The sequence below is a fragment of the Sinocyclocheilus anshuiensis genome, unplaced genomic scaffold (assembly GCF_001515605.1).
Source record: "Sinocyclocheilus anshuiensis isolate Anshui unplaced genomic scaffold, SAMN03320099.WGS_v1.1 scaffold1581, whole genome shotgun sequence".
Taxonomy (NCBI): domain Eukaryota; kingdom Metazoa; phylum Chordata; class Actinopteri; order Cypriniformes; family Cyprinidae; genus Sinocyclocheilus; species Sinocyclocheilus anshuiensis.
Genome location: NW_015540988.1, coordinates 813346 through 829100, shown reverse-complemented (window position 1 = coordinate 829100; position 15755 = coordinate 813346). Strand labels below are relative to the sequence as shown.

Sequence of the window (15755 nt, the reverse complement as noted above, 5' to 3'; positions counted from 1 at the left end):
CCTTGATGTCAAATAAAATAAATAAATGACACAAAGTTTAAATAAAGTAAAAATCAGCAAACAATGTGGAACCAATTAAATAAAAAACGTATGTTTAAGAAAACTTCCAAAATCACCTTAGATAAACGGCAAAAGTCAACAGGCTTTTCAAAATCCAAAATATTGTCAAACAGGCGCTTTTGCATCTCGTTTCGAAACTAAATCATCCGCCATCGTCTTGTCTGTCTCACCTCACTCTTCTCGTCAGTCAGCTCGACTCACTCTCCTCACTGGAGAAATTAAATCTGATCTGTGATGCGACTGTCGTTCGGCACGCTGCATTGAGCAATTTTTAATTGTAGTGTCTGTTCTTTTACTGAACTAAATGATTTTTATTACTATAAAAAATCTAAACGACGGTGGGGGTCGGTGCCGTGGTGGGCATGTGACGTAACCGGTGTTGCGACTTAACACCGGTATCACCGTCAGCACCGTCTATCGCGGCAAGCCTAATACACAACTGTTAGCCAATCATAGCAGGGAGCGTTTACTTCAGAGTCTACAATCTGCCAGAACAGAGCGTTCTGATGAGGGGGGGTCACAAAAGGACAGAAAATAGCCTATTACTTCTAAATTATATTTTTTGATGTAAAAATCTTGATAACATTATAGGGGGACCTCAGAGAACAGTACAGACTAAAAAAAACGCAGTTCATGATCCCTTGTATTTCTTATACGTCATCAATAAAGTTGAGTCTTAGTGAAGTCTGTTTTGTTATACTTTGTACTGAAACCTCAAACTAAAATGATAATAGGCAGTCATTTATTATAGGAGAAAATAAGCATTCCACTCAAGCATGCAGTCCGCTTAATGCAAAAGAAACTTCCAGATTTGACAGTTTACTCCGAAGCAGCATTAAACACCGCACTCTGAGTTATGCTGATATCACGGCAAATGTCAAACACTGACACAAACAAGTTGCTCTGGCAATCACATGGCACCTTGGTCTCTCTCGAGGAGATTAGAGTGTTGACGAAGCTTAAAAGCATCCTACAAAGATAGCGCTGGCATTAAAATCCTGTCGCTCCTCAGTAAACATTCCCCCCGAAGCATCCTGGTGGCTTCATGTTATTTTACAGAGCTGCGAGGCTCTTATCTTTATTAGCATATTATTAACATCCAAAAAGCCCAAAGCAGAGCATTCTTGGAGAGACAGATTTGGACAATATGGCCGTGTTAATGTTTGGCCAGTTTCCCTGCCCTCCAGGTTACGAAGCGCTTTTTCAAAATATAGAGACTTATGAAACAGGAGAATTTACATTTTTCACAGATAAATACAGTTGTTTGCATTTATGCCAAAGTGGCAGTTCAATTTCTGTCTCCTTCTGTTCGCGTCTGTCAGTTCGCACAAGGCTCCTTCTCCCTGCATTATTTGAGAGATCACTGTCAGCTGCTCATGAAAGCTTCATGCTGTCCGACAAACAGCTTCCAAGAAGTTGTGTGTCTAGAGGTCAGCGTTTGATCACAAAACTCGAAACAGCTCACGCTTTAAGTGCGTTTTTCACATAGCCCTCCTGCTGCGGTGCTATCATGATAAGACGATGGTGTCCAGTGGTTATATCATTGTACTTTGAGATCCTATACAACTGAATGAAATTCACATATGATGGCATTGTAGACTGTGCTCTGAGGTGATTCAAAGAATACTATGGTATTATCATGGTACACAGCCAGAAAAACATTTTTCTAAGTGTACGCAACCTTTCAAAAGTTCAGAGTTAGTAATATTTTTTAAGAGATTTTTTCCCTGCAGCAAGAATTTATAATTTATAATGTTACAAAAGATCTTGCTGTTCTTTTGAACTTTCTGTTCATTGAAGAATCCTGAAAAAAAAATGTACCAAGGTTTCCACAAAAATATTAAGTTTTCAACATTGATAATGATATGAAATGTTTCAAGTGATCATGTGACACTGAAGACTGGAGTAATATGCTGAAAATTCAGCTTTGCCGTCATAGGAATAAATTACATTTAAATATATATTAAAATAGAAAACAGTTCATTTAAATTGCAAAAATATTTCTGAATATTACTGGTTTTTTTGCTGTATTTTTTAAATCAAATTATTGCAGCCTTGATGAGCATAAGAGACTTATTTCAAAAACATTAAAACACCTTGCCACCAGTTTTCTTTCATCAGATAAATAAAAATAATATTCTGCAAAATTCCCTAATAGTTAGTGCACGTTTTGACATCCTGTGGTGCTGAAAAATACCTTAAAAAAAAAAAAACTTGTATGGCTTTCCTTCTGTTGAATACAAATGGAGAGCATTTTAAAAAATAGCTCTGGTTTTCCATTAAATTACAGTCAGCATGTTGATTTTTTTTTGGCCTTGTTATTGGTCATTTGTGGGTGAACTATGCCTTTAAGTGTGGGTAACCAAAGTTTGAGTCTGGCTCCCTATTGATAAACGTGGAAAAAAGTATGCAGATTCGATCTGAGGCCTGCTAATAGTGTATTACTGGCATTGGGATATACTGCTGCCTCATGATATTCATTTAAAAAAGATGATGGTAGATTTTGCCAGTCACTGTTATAGACACCGATTTCATTCAAAGGATCAACATGTCACTGATGTGAGCATGTCATGTTTGTAGCAGCAAGACAAAACAAAGAAATAACAGCGTGTTATGTACCTGATAGTTCTGATACTTGTTCATTTCAGATCATTCAATAGCACTGCATCCGCAATGGCAGCTGGCGCTGAATCTAAAGCAGTGGGAATGAGGGTTTTTTCCACTGAGACACAGAGGAGGAGTTGTCTGCAACAGGCAGATGGGCTGTGCTTTCTTTGCCTAATGTCGATACGCCCCCCGGCTGATCTGTATGCTGAGCGAGAGGTAAAAGATACTGTGGCTCGTGCCAACTCCTCTGTCTGTACCAAACACAAGCTCTAGGTGTTAAGAGCGAAGATTTGTCTCTCTAGACTCCAAGAAATTCAGTGTCGGGCTCAATTAAAGGAAACTATTAATGAAGGAAGGGTAGCATAATCATTTATATTAGGCTACAAAAATGTACGAAAAACCGAGTTTGAGTAGTTTTGAGCATAAAAGGGTCATACTAAACGCAGCATAATCCACTGATGGAGCTTTGAAGGATTGTGGTCATTAAATTCCTGCAGGGTTTGATTATCGTGTTTCAGTGACTAATATTCATGGTCCATCACCAATCTCTATGCATCTGACCAATCAACATCCATCAAAAGAGCCTCATAAACTGCACTGAGTGCCATCACTGATATAGGGTGAGTCATATTTTCCACAAAATCAAAAGAAAGAAATGGATATTACATTTGGCAAAAAGAAAATTAAACCAGTTTTGCAATATAACATTACTTTCTTGGCATTACTTTCTAAGCACATTCCCCCAATTTATATTATCGTGCTAAAAAATGAAATAATAGGCTATATTTCCATTTCATTTTGGTTTATTTATAATGGCATTATGTGTTGTACTGTCTTCAATTTATTAAAATGTATTTAAAAAAAATATTAAAATATCAAAAATAAATATCTAAATATATAATATACTTTCTTTAATGTTTATATATATATTACAACATTGTTATTCTTGTCTAAAACTAAAGCTATTAAAAACAGTTTTAATCATTGAAATGATGCTGAAATAAAATAAAATATAAATATTAAATGAAAAACTAAGAAATACTTGTTTTGTTGTATTGTTGTATTGTATTGTACTAAAACTGTTGCCTTGGCATCAAACTTAAATATGCTGAACTTGAAGTACTTAAATTATTAAAACAACAACTGAAATAAAACTAAATTACTAGAAATATTTTATTTATAATAATACAAAAAATATGACAAAAGCACAAAATTACTAAAATGTTAACTAAAATTAAAAATAATTCAAAATATTATTTGATATTCTTCAATGTGTCAGTACAGCATATTACAATAAGAATCAAATGAGAATAATGAAAATTACAACAACAAAAAAATCAGAAATAAAACATTCAGTCTCATTACAGAAATAAGGATTGGATTGTTATATATAAAACATTTTCTTTTGATTTTAGGAAACAATTTGACCCGCACATGTTCTACATGTGATTCACCCATAACAGCGTCTGCCTAAATATCTCTAGTCCACAGCTCCATAGTTAAAAAAATAATAATAATCACGTCTGGGCGGCACATTGTCAGTGCCAGTCAGGCAGAAACTTGTGAAGGTCCTGTCATAAAAAAGAGAGGCAGCAAATAAAACTGCAACAAATCAAACTGACAGACCGCAAAGCCCAGCTATGATGACTATCAGTAACTCCACCATGAGCTTGATACACAAACCACTATACCTGGACAGACACAGAGTGCACAATACTGCAATTCTATTAAAAAAATCATCAAAATGTCTCTAGGTCAGACTCAGCTGCCAAACAGTAGAAATGTAAACATACAGAGGATTTGATGAAGAGTGATTCTTAAAAAATGTTCTGGGAATGATGATTGACATACCGACATTTATGATTTAACAGACTTCCTGCTACTCGAGTCACTTGAGGCCGTTTAGCCAAAGAAAAAAACAAAGGGGAAAAAAACAGCCTGTCTCCTGTATCCTGCCTGGCTCTGACAAACAAACAGCTGATGGGTTACCAGCCTCAGGCCTACCAATGAAACAACACTCATTAGTGTCTCCGTCCAGTCTTGCTTAAACAGAGCGCCGCACTAGAAGAGGACGAGAGAGCACGGCTAAAGAGCTGCTGGCACAGCTACACAAGCTGAAAACTGATGAGGGTAAATATTGAGATTCCTTTGGGCCCAAGTGTTTATGAATCAGGCTTCTCAGAAAAAAACAAACCTTCAGTATTCAAACAGATGATAATAGCATGGGTCACAAGGCTGGACAACATCTGACACCACAGCTTCCCCACCTCTGAAACACAGTATCAACCAGTGATGCCAAAAGTATCTCACTTGCACGAAACCTTATCATATCTGCGATATGCATTTTGGGAAGAAAATATATCTCTTTAAAGGAATCATATCATGAGAAATAAATTTTTCATTCATCTTTTATAAAGACATTATACTTCACTATCGCTCAAAAGTTGAGTCAGTAAGATTTTTCCTTTTGTTGAAAGAAATGAATACTTCTATTCATCAAGGACACATGAAATTGATTAAAGGGGTCATATGACGTTGCTGCTGTGTCCGGCCGGAGCGACGAGACAAAACCAATAAAACCCATTATAAACGAGGCATTTGTTGCATCCAGTGGGGACATAATTATGGATTGATTATAATGACTTATACTGTCTTTTTACACGTAAACATAAAATCGGACAGCTTGTAACACTCCAAAGAGAAATTAAAACTTGAAATCGCATCATATGACCCCTTTAAAAGTGGCAGATTTCAATTTCAAATATATAACTTTTTCTACCAAAATATTAAGTGGCACAAATCTTGAAGAGTGATAATAATAACAAATGTTTCTTGAGCAGCAAATCAACATATTAGAATGATTTCTGAAGGATCACGAGACTTGGATGCTGAAAACATCTTTTTTTTGCCATCTTTGCTATCAAAGGAATCAATTTAATTTTAAAACACTGTACATAAAAATAGAAAACAGTCATTTTAAATTGTAAAAATACTTTACTGTTTTTACTGTATATTTGATCAAATAAATGCAGGCTTTGTGAACATTAGAGACTTCCTAAAAAAATATATATATATGACTGGTAGTGTATGTAAACAAACTTAATTCCCAATTCCAAAAAACCTTGTATTAAAACTAAAACAACTCATTCTGAAATCTTTGGATTACTTCTTAACACCAGAACAACTAATGATAAGAGTAAAATGATTTTGAAAAATTAAAAATTATAAAAATGAACACTAATAATCTAATAACACTGTGAAATGTAATTTTAGGAAATCCCAAAATTAATATCCATTTTTCATACTGCAGATTGTTATACTGTGATGCCTAAATTTATTTGTAGCATTTAAAACAACTGATTTTATTTTTTTGTGCTTTATTTTGAATTTATTTAGACAGAATCTTATACAATAAGCTTGGTGCTACACAGAAGCTTTGCATTTCAGGAGCTAATAAATTATTTAACTCAAATCAATATTTTATGTCTAATTATTTACTTATGTGGCAAGTAGCCATGTAATAAGTAGGATAATGTACATCCAGCTGGCTGTTATCGCAGAATAAACCCCTTCAGGGCGACGCAAGACCCCTCCGCTTCACATCCTGATCCCCCTGTTGGAGTTTATTCTGCGATAACAACCTGCAGGATATACATTATCCCTTAAGTATCGGCCTATCAGTATCAACCAGAGTTTACATTTCAGTGCATCCCCAAATGAAAGATTACAAAGAATTGACACATTGATGATTCATTCAAAATAAGATCAGGAATGTACATTAAGGAGAAAATAAAGCGTCATTTGCGGCGTCATGGTGAGTAAGTGCAAAGAAGTCTTAAAGGCACAGCGTACCAAATAATTCCTAGGTGTAAGAGAACGCATAAAATATTTGTGAAACCTTAATCATGACAGTTTTTGATGCAGAATAATAAGAGAAAAAATCCCATAGGATAAAAAGACCCTTTTAACAGTCAACACAAAGCCCACAGGCACCATGATATCAATCACACTTTCTTTTATAGTTCTCCTCACTCATAACATTTCACACAGTCATTCCTGCCTGCATCACTTACTGGAAACCTGCCACCCCAAAGCATCCACTCCTATGTATGTGCGACTTCCTCTACTTCCTTTATTGTAATCTGTGTCAGTAGTTTTCATAGTTTGAAGTGTTCCACGAAAGCATATAATATAAACAGTATTTAAGACAGAGTTCACAGAACAACGTAGGAACAGACAAGTATTTCGAGCCCATGTGTGTGAACAAGGTTGTCTCTAAAATCCTTTCCACATTTGACAGGGAAAGAAAACGTTCAGAACTGTGAAAGCAGGATGCTGTCTTTCAGTGGGAATGAGGATAAAGGTAACAAGGGTCACAGATTATACTACCGCCTGTTTTTCTATGTCTCTTAGGTGGAAGACAAACCTGTTTGTCCTTTTCCTTTGCCTTCCCGCTGCTGGACACCCGGGAGGAAGTGACATCACGAGGGATGACAGAGATTTGGTGCAATGGCATGTTCATCCCCGCAGTTCAGTGGAGCTCACACTCTCTGAAGCTGAAGCCTGTCCACCAGCACCGGCATGATGGAAAGAAGCACTGATCCAAATCTGACAGAGAGACAAAAAGAGATGAGAAATGAATGCTCCAAAAGCATGATCATCATTCCTACTGCCATGATGAAGAGAAAATGCACACAAACATATCTTGTCAATCAACTGTCGTTAACTGCTTTCTGTAGATGTTAATAGTGTGGTGTGTTAATTGAACCGGTTAAACAACACTGACTTTTGTGAATCTATACTGTAAGTGTGAAAAAAATGACTGCCTAATTTAAATACTCGTACAACAGCAAGCATATTTCAACATGTTTTTCAATGAATATCGATATAAATTTGCAATCTTTGAGGTCACCCACCTGGAATACTGACAAATCCAGTGATTATACAATGAATAAAAAATGATTGAACAAAATAAAAAGCAATAAAAAATCAGCCAATCATACAGCATATGAACTCGCCAGATAAAGTGTTCAATTTTTTGTGCAATAAGCATCAGATGGCAAATGGAATGAAATAATGAGAAGATAGGAATGTTTTCAGGGCTAACCCAAACACTAAAATGTAGTTAACAAGAATTTTGTTTTAAGACCAACAAAGATGTTGATCAGGAAAACATCTCAGACGGTGAAATCACGGTAAGTATTCACAAACACTGCTGCATATTAATTGAACTACAAAAACATCAAGTCTCATGCAGCGAGTGAGGAAATGAGAAGCAGCAGTAAAAGTTGAATCACCAATTACAAACCGACTCCCATATTCTCCATAATGAAACGCATTCTTTGAAGGAGAACAAAGAGCTCGTGCCACACTGAGACAATGCGAAGTCTGCTTACAAACAGGCTGTTCAACTTCTACCACCATCTGCTGCAACCCTAGCAGCAATTCAAATTCTCTCCATCTTGTGACCATGCCAACGGCCGTGTTGTGTGTAAGACTATGTATCTAGAATCGCAACGGTGACCACCAGCATCAGACCAAATCCACCAGTTTGGCACTGCAGAATGAAGACGTACTGTAGTGCAAATGGATTGATTAACAGACACACAAAACTGCAGAATGACAAACTGTTGGACACTGAACAACACAGAAGTGAAGCTAGTACTGACCATACTGAATATCTCACTGCTGTTTTAGACCAACAGAACAGTTCAACAGTTTGAGACCACACTTTTTGTGAATATTTGTGAAAATGGAGTTGTTTTGTTTGATTTTATTTTTTGTTTTGATTAGATTTTTGCTTTTGGTTTTGTTTTTGATTTTGTTTTAGTAAAAAACAATTTGTTTTGAGTATTTAAAAAATGTAATAGAAATAGAAATAATTATTTTAAATTAAAATATATAAATGTAAATAAAATCCATACATGTAAATAAGTAAAATGTAGTGTAAACATATAATAAAAATGATTCCAAACTATTTTGACATCATTAATAAATAAATTTGTGACTGTGCTTATCAAATCATCTGCACATGCTCTTTTGAACATCATAATTGTTATGCTGATAACATAATATGTAATAAAAATAAATTTTAAACCGCCATATAGGAGCATTTTCACTAGTGGAAACTAGTCTTAGATATTTGAACCCTACTGTACGCACAACAGCTTGAAGTCATTTTCACATTTGGTTGTGTGATTATCAGTGAATGCATATGATGATCTAATATTATGATATTGTTATAATGGTCAACACATGGGGAGGAGCGAATGAAATCCTCCCTCTTTGGCATCCCTCTTCTGCTCACAGAACAGCTGGTCAGTTCATACTGTATGCATCCAGGACTCACAGCAGGACAGTTATCTGAGCAGAAACTGCTCCACATGACTGATCAACAGCCTGTGCTAATCACACCGCATTAAAGCGGAGGGCATGTGACTGCAATCACTCATGTGCCGCCGGATCAATGGGTCGAGGATGATTTTTAGCACTCTAAAACAAAGGCAGCAGCGTATGGTTTACTGCCAAGTACATGAGACGTGTGGCATGCTGATGAATCCACAGTATCCTGGTCCATGCCGCCATTTTTGTAGGTAGACTTCATGTCATGATCAGTAAAACAGCTTAAGGCAAATGTTGAGTTTCAATGGAAGAACAAACACATCAATCTCATAGCTTTCGTTTCACTGAAAAAGTGATTGGGTGGGAAAGGAAGCTAGTGATCAAATTCTTAAGTCAATGCCCTTTGAGGTTTTCATGAAATCAGATGTCATAATAACAATAATAATCACGGGCTTGGAGCCTGTGGAGGGATGACTAATGCATGAGGTCTCTGCCAATTCTTGATCTAAATGAGCGGTTGAAAGTGAAAATGCCTCGGCGCAGTCAATCAGGGTGGAGGAGTTAAAAAAGGGCAGCCGTCTGTCAATCTGATGTGCCACGTACAGTATGTACTGTGTAAAGGTCATATTTAAGTACTGTTATTGCTATTATTGCTCATATCTGAGATTAGGGATTTGAATAAACCCATAAACTTAAGAATTTAGTTTTGCCATGCAATTTATCCTCAACATTTGGCCTACAAAAGTAAGTGATATCTCAAATCATATGGCTTGGTGAGCAATATTACTGTTCTAAAACAAAATGATTTATAATTTTTGTCTGGGCAAATAAAAATCCTACACAGACTCAAGAGGCAGCCACACTAAACTTTGACCATTTGGACAACTTTAAAAACTAAAAAAAAAAAAATAATAATCATTAAATTAAATGTAATGATGCTAACCTGCAGCTTTAAAGTTCATATTATTTTGATTTAGCGCTATAAGGTCACAGACTGACATAACTATCTTCCATTGGTCACATGTCTTTACAGGTCAAAGTTCACTAAACTTGCAATACAGTAAAATGCAAAAATTCTTTGCATGAGCTTGCGTTTCCGGTGTACAGCATTCAGATATGTATGAAATTAATTTCATCAAATTAATGTCACATGGACTATTTCAACAATGTCCTTACTACCTTTCTGGGCCTTGAAGGTGTCAGTTGCTTTTCTGTCAATGGAGGGTCAAAAAGCTCTCGGTTTTCATCAAAAATAACTTAATTTGTGTTCTGAAGATGACCGAAGGTCTTGCGGGTTTGGAATGACATGAGGGTAATTAATTAATGACAGAACTGGAATTTTAGGGTGAACTAACCATTTAATGCTGAAGGAGCAGCATGAAGCACTGAAGTGGAGTCATCTAGAAAACAGATTGCGCCAAACAGTTCTTGTTGCTTAACTCTTCCATTTGGCCAGCTAAAGAGAAAAACTTGACACCAGGCAACAAAACAAGTGACCAATCCTGAGTAGCATCACTCGGGTTGTTTACAACTTTGTAATCGTGCTTTTCCCGAACCAAGCTCAAGTGGAAATATAACTGTAACCATTCATTACTGTTCTTTGAACCATTAAGGCCAACAGGGGAAAAGCGTCCATTAAGCAACCACTTAACAACGCTCTAGCAACCTAATAGCAATGCAATAAAACCCGAACCCTTTAGTAACCACACAGCAACACTCCAGCAGTTTGACAGTGATTTTTGACAGTGAAACACTACTGAAATTTTGTTCAGAAATGTTTAAAACTAGTTGTTATGATTAGCATCTGGAGATTAAGGGGGGAAATATGTCTCTGCCAGGCTGAAATGCCTCAAAGAGCATAAAAAACGTTAGGGATGCAGGATATTTGATTTTTGCCCATATCCGATATGCCGATATTTTATATATTTCCTTTTGTTTGGAAACAACACCAAGTCTCTCCTGAGCAGAAATTATAAGCAAAATATTTTTTATTTTGGTTAGTTTTTAACAAGAACTTATTTGTTAGAATTAAATAAACAATTAAAGCTTTGAAAATAACTATAAATAAACCATATATCAAGCGTTGCTTTATTATGTAAGGTTAACCCTAACATTTTATTTTAAGACTTAACATTTGTAGATGGTCTAAAGCAAAAGAGTTGTAAAAATTCTGAAAATCTTTTAGAGCTTATGATTTGTTTAAAAAATAAAACATATTACACATTAATGAATAAATCAGTATATATACAATTATTTAATTTACAAGTGTCATGTTTGTGATTTTTTTTTTCCATGTAAGCTATGCAGCCAACAGCGCCCCCTACAGATTAAAACTCCTTAATAAGCGGGCGTTAGGGAGGGAGGGAGGCTGCGACTGCTGCCGCTGCACGTGCTATTACTGTTTACTCTATCACACACCCAAACAGTTCTTGTTGCTTAACTCTTCCATTTGGCCAGCTAAAGAGAAAAACTTGACACCAGGCAACAAAACAAGTGACCAATCCTGAGTAGCATCACTCGGGTTGTTTACAACTTTGTAATCGTGCTTTTCCCGAACCAAGCTCAAGTGGAAATATAACTGTAACCATTCATTACTGTTCTTTGAACCATTAAGGCCAACAGGGGAAAAGCGTCCATTAAGCAACCACTTAACAACGCTCTAGCAACCTAATAGCAATGCAATAAAACCCGAACCCTTTAGTAACCACACAGCAACACTCCAGCAGTTTGACAGTGATTTTTGACAGTGAAACACTACTGAAATTTTGTTCAGAAATGTTTAAAACTAGTTGTTATGATTAGCATCTGGAGATTAAGGGGGGAAATATGTCTCTGCCAGGCTGAAATGCCTCAAAGAGCATAAAAAACGTTAGGGATGCAGGATATTTGATTTTTGCCCATATCCGATATGCCGATATTTTATATATTTCCTTTTGTTTGGAAACAACACCAAGTCTCTCCTGAGCAGAAATTATAAGCAAAATATTTTTTATTTTGGTTAGTTTTTAACAAGAACTTATTTGTTAGAATTAAATAAACAATTAAAGCTTTGAAAATAACTATAAATAAACCATATATCAAGCGTTGCTTTATTATGTAAGGTTAACCCTAACATTTTATTTTAAGACTTAACATTTGTAGATGGTCTAAAGCAAAAGAGTTGTAAAAATTCTGAAAATCTTTTAGAGCTTATGATTTGTTTAAAAAATAAAACATATTACACATTAATGAATAAATCAGTATATATACAATTATTTAATTTACAAGTGTCATGTTTGTGATTTTTTTTTTCCATGTAAGCTATGCAGCCAACAGCGCCCCCTACAGATTAAAACTCCTTAATAAGCGGGCGTTAGGGAGGGAGGGAGGCTGCGACTGCTGCCGCTGCACGTGCTATTACTGTTTACTCTATCACACACCGAACGCGTCATTCTGTAGTGCTTTCACAGATTAAATGCAGCGATCCAAACAGTCAATCTAATCATCATTCAGACAAAACTTTGCTTCAAAGATGAGCCACACTGCTGACGTGATCTAATCGCTAGCACACCCTGAGCACATGTCAGTTAACGCATTCCTCTTATCGGCAAGACATATCGGCATAATTTTTCATATCGCCCGATGCCGATATTTACATTTAAAGCCATTATCGGCCGATTCCGATATCAGTCCGATAATATCGTGCATCCCTAAAAAACTTTGTTGTTTTTTCATTCTTTTGGAGTTTCAGAGAGAAAAACTATGATAAATTATTGAAGATAAATAATATACATAGTAAAGCATTGAATTTAATTGGGATTACAGAGCACCATAGTGTAACAAATGGATGAAAATATGTGCCTCAGCTCAAATCAGTCACCAAGTTCAAGCTCATGGCAGGAAGAAGAACCCTGCTGGCAGCATGTGATGAGGTGTACCGTATGCTTCACGACTGCCACAAATACAGATTTCACAGAGCCCAGAGCAGGGATTTCAGTCTTAACGTGCATCACATTAGCAATATGAAGCACAGCTCGCACTGAAGTCACTTTCAAACCAAGCAGCTTTCTGTTGCAAATCCGTGTAACCAACTTGACACCACTGCCAAATCTGTGTGGAGAAATCTTTCGCCCTTATGCAAAACATCCAATTGCATGGATTTCTATTGAAATGACTGCATTTTGCCTGTGAAAAGTCGCCAAACAATATTACATATAACCACACATTTAGAAATGCTATGTAGGCAGCTCACTAGGTTTTTGAGTCTGCACTTCTCAACACACCTCACCATTACACAAAGTCCACACCACAACTATAACGATAAAGAGACCATATTGTCGGATTAATCATCCTTTCTGTGAACGGGCCTTAACTCTCTGACAGTAAGAGAGAGCGCTGCACTGTGCACTGATCTGATCAGCCTGGTAAATTACCCTGCTTCCACAAAGGATGATCCATCAATGAGCAGCTGCCACTAGAAATGACATGAGATCGATACAGCAATGGATCTATCTGAGAGACGGGCCTGAGCCTGTGTGTTTCCCCTCTCTGGAAAATCCTTCTGCTGGTCTCCTGTGTGAGAGATAACGCTGAGCGCCAAGACTCTAACCCAGATTCATTCATCCATGCAACTGTAAAGGTGACATAGTTAGACGTTCCCTATGGATGTTCCTCCAGACTGAAAACAGCTAAAGTTTCATCTGTATGATGTATGTTTCCATTTAAGAAACTGTCATTGTTGGGAAAGCTTGTCAAGCTACGAGATACTCTTCATTTAAAGGTAAACTTCAGTCAAGATACACAAGCTACAATACAAACTACACTGAAGCTATTTTTAAATATCAGATCATATCACTTTATTTTTTACTTACAACTTTTAACTTTGAATATAAATTTTATATCATATATAAACTATATAACATATAAATAAGTTTTAAAATACTATATATACTACCGTTCAAAAATTTGGGTTTTGTAAGATTTGGTATTTGAAAATACAGTAAAAACTGCAATTTTATGAAATATTATTGCAATTTAAAATATCTGGGTTTTTTTTTTTTTTAAGTATTTTAAAATTGTATTTATTCCTGTGATGCAAAGCTGAATTTTCAGCATTATACTCCAGTCTTCAGAGTCACATGATCCTTCAGAAATTATTCTTATATGCTGATTTGCTGCTCAAGAAACATTTCCTATTTATTCTTATCAATGTTGAAAACAGTTGTGCAGCCTAATATTTGGGCATAAATAGTGATTTTTCAAGATTCTTTGATGAATAAAAGGTTTAAATGAACAGCATCCATTTATTACAAGCTATGAGCCTGTCATATCTAAATAGCAATATTAATGACCACATTTGCTTTTTCACTCTCTCTGCATCATCCATGTAACCTGCCAAAACTTAAATGGAATCACAATACCTTTTGCATTTGAATATCCGATGTCTACACGGAAAGCTGTCAATCAATGCGAGGGGCGGGACTATACTATGGGGCGTGTTTTTTTGGGAGGTGACGTCACTCACAGACGACCGTGCTGACTGCTTTGAACAATGGATGTAATCGGTAAAGGTTCCGCTAAAGGCAGCCGCTAATCAGTTCGTACCTGTGTGAACGAACAGACAACCTTCTTGGCACAATACATAATTCTGTCTTTTTTTACTCCAAATGCAGTGATTATGCAATGATTATACCCTGCTAACAGTGGGAGCAACAATGGTACGCACGATAGGTCAATATTCACTATTAACTAAACACTTTTCACCTGTCTCAACATCTCTCAGTTTCTCTCGCTCCGATTGATGCAAGTGAGTAAACATGTGAAATACAGTTGCAAACGGACTTTGCTTTTTCATTTGAAATGTGGCAGTCACTGTGTGTTCGCGAAAGCGAAAATGCAAACGGTAATGCAAGATTTGCAAAGTCACAATTTATGCGCCCACATTTGGAAAACGCAATTGAAAATACAATTTGCAATTCCTTTTGAAAAAAGTCCTGAATATTCTTCCATAGCATTTACTGTCACTTTTGATCAATTTAATGCAACATTTTAATAAAAGTATTCATTTCTTTCACTTTCCTGACCCAAACTTTTGAACCGTATAGTCTACATACTGTATATGATCAAAAGCAGCATCTTCCAAAATATTATACTATTGATAAATCAATATCTTGAATATCGCACCACTGTGCAGGAACAGAAATGAATTGTTGAAAAAAATTATTGAACCAGTGCATTTAAAAGAACAATGTAAGTGAACCAATTCACTAAACCGAACACCGCTACCTGTTGGAAAAAGTAGCTTGGTACTAAAAAGCTACTTTGATTTGACCTATTGCACACCACTGAAAAAGTAGCTAACTTACTACTTTTATTTAGTTAGTTACTCCACCTCATTGGAAACTTTCATGGTAAATCTGTATTCAACAAACACCTTGGTTGCAGTTTTCAAATGTTCTGTTTCCAGTATCAGGCATCAACAGGATTTACCCCTGCTGTTTTTTTCTAAACAGTTGCATAATCACACGCCCTATTATCTAGCATCCTCTGGATTTCAACCAAATGGATAACATCAGGTAGTGTCATATGTGACCGGAGTGATGATATCAGATAATTATTCAAAGCTTAATAAGTGGCTTACTGGCTTAAACCCCATCAGTGTGCTATATTACATGACCTCAAGATCAGAGCGGGACACAAACTCCGCCAGTGCTGGAACATCCTCACAGACTGTTAAGAGATTAGAGCGGGATAAACCGGACTTGATG

The 15755-nt window shown here is 36.2% G+C and overlaps 1 protein-coding gene across 6 annotated transcripts in view; it reads right to left on the bottom strand.

Moving 5' to 3' along the window:
- Positions 1 to 15755, bottom strand: part of marchf8 (membrane-associated ring finger (C3HC4) 8) — a 107981-nt gene that overhangs the window by 72736 nt on the left and 19490 nt on the right. For 5 of the 6 annotated variants that reach the window (XM_016488425.1, XM_016488424.1, XM_016488427.1 and 2 more), the window contains exon 2: positions 7094 to 7275. In XM_016488425.1, coding sequence (XP_016343911.1) covers positions 7094 to 7189 — 96 coding nt within the window. In that variant the 5' untranslated portion in view covers positions 7190 to 7275. Of the gene's footprint in view, positions 1 to 7093; positions 7276 to 15755 lie in introns of those variants that run through there. The other variant, XM_016488428.1, reaches the window with a different exon arrangement.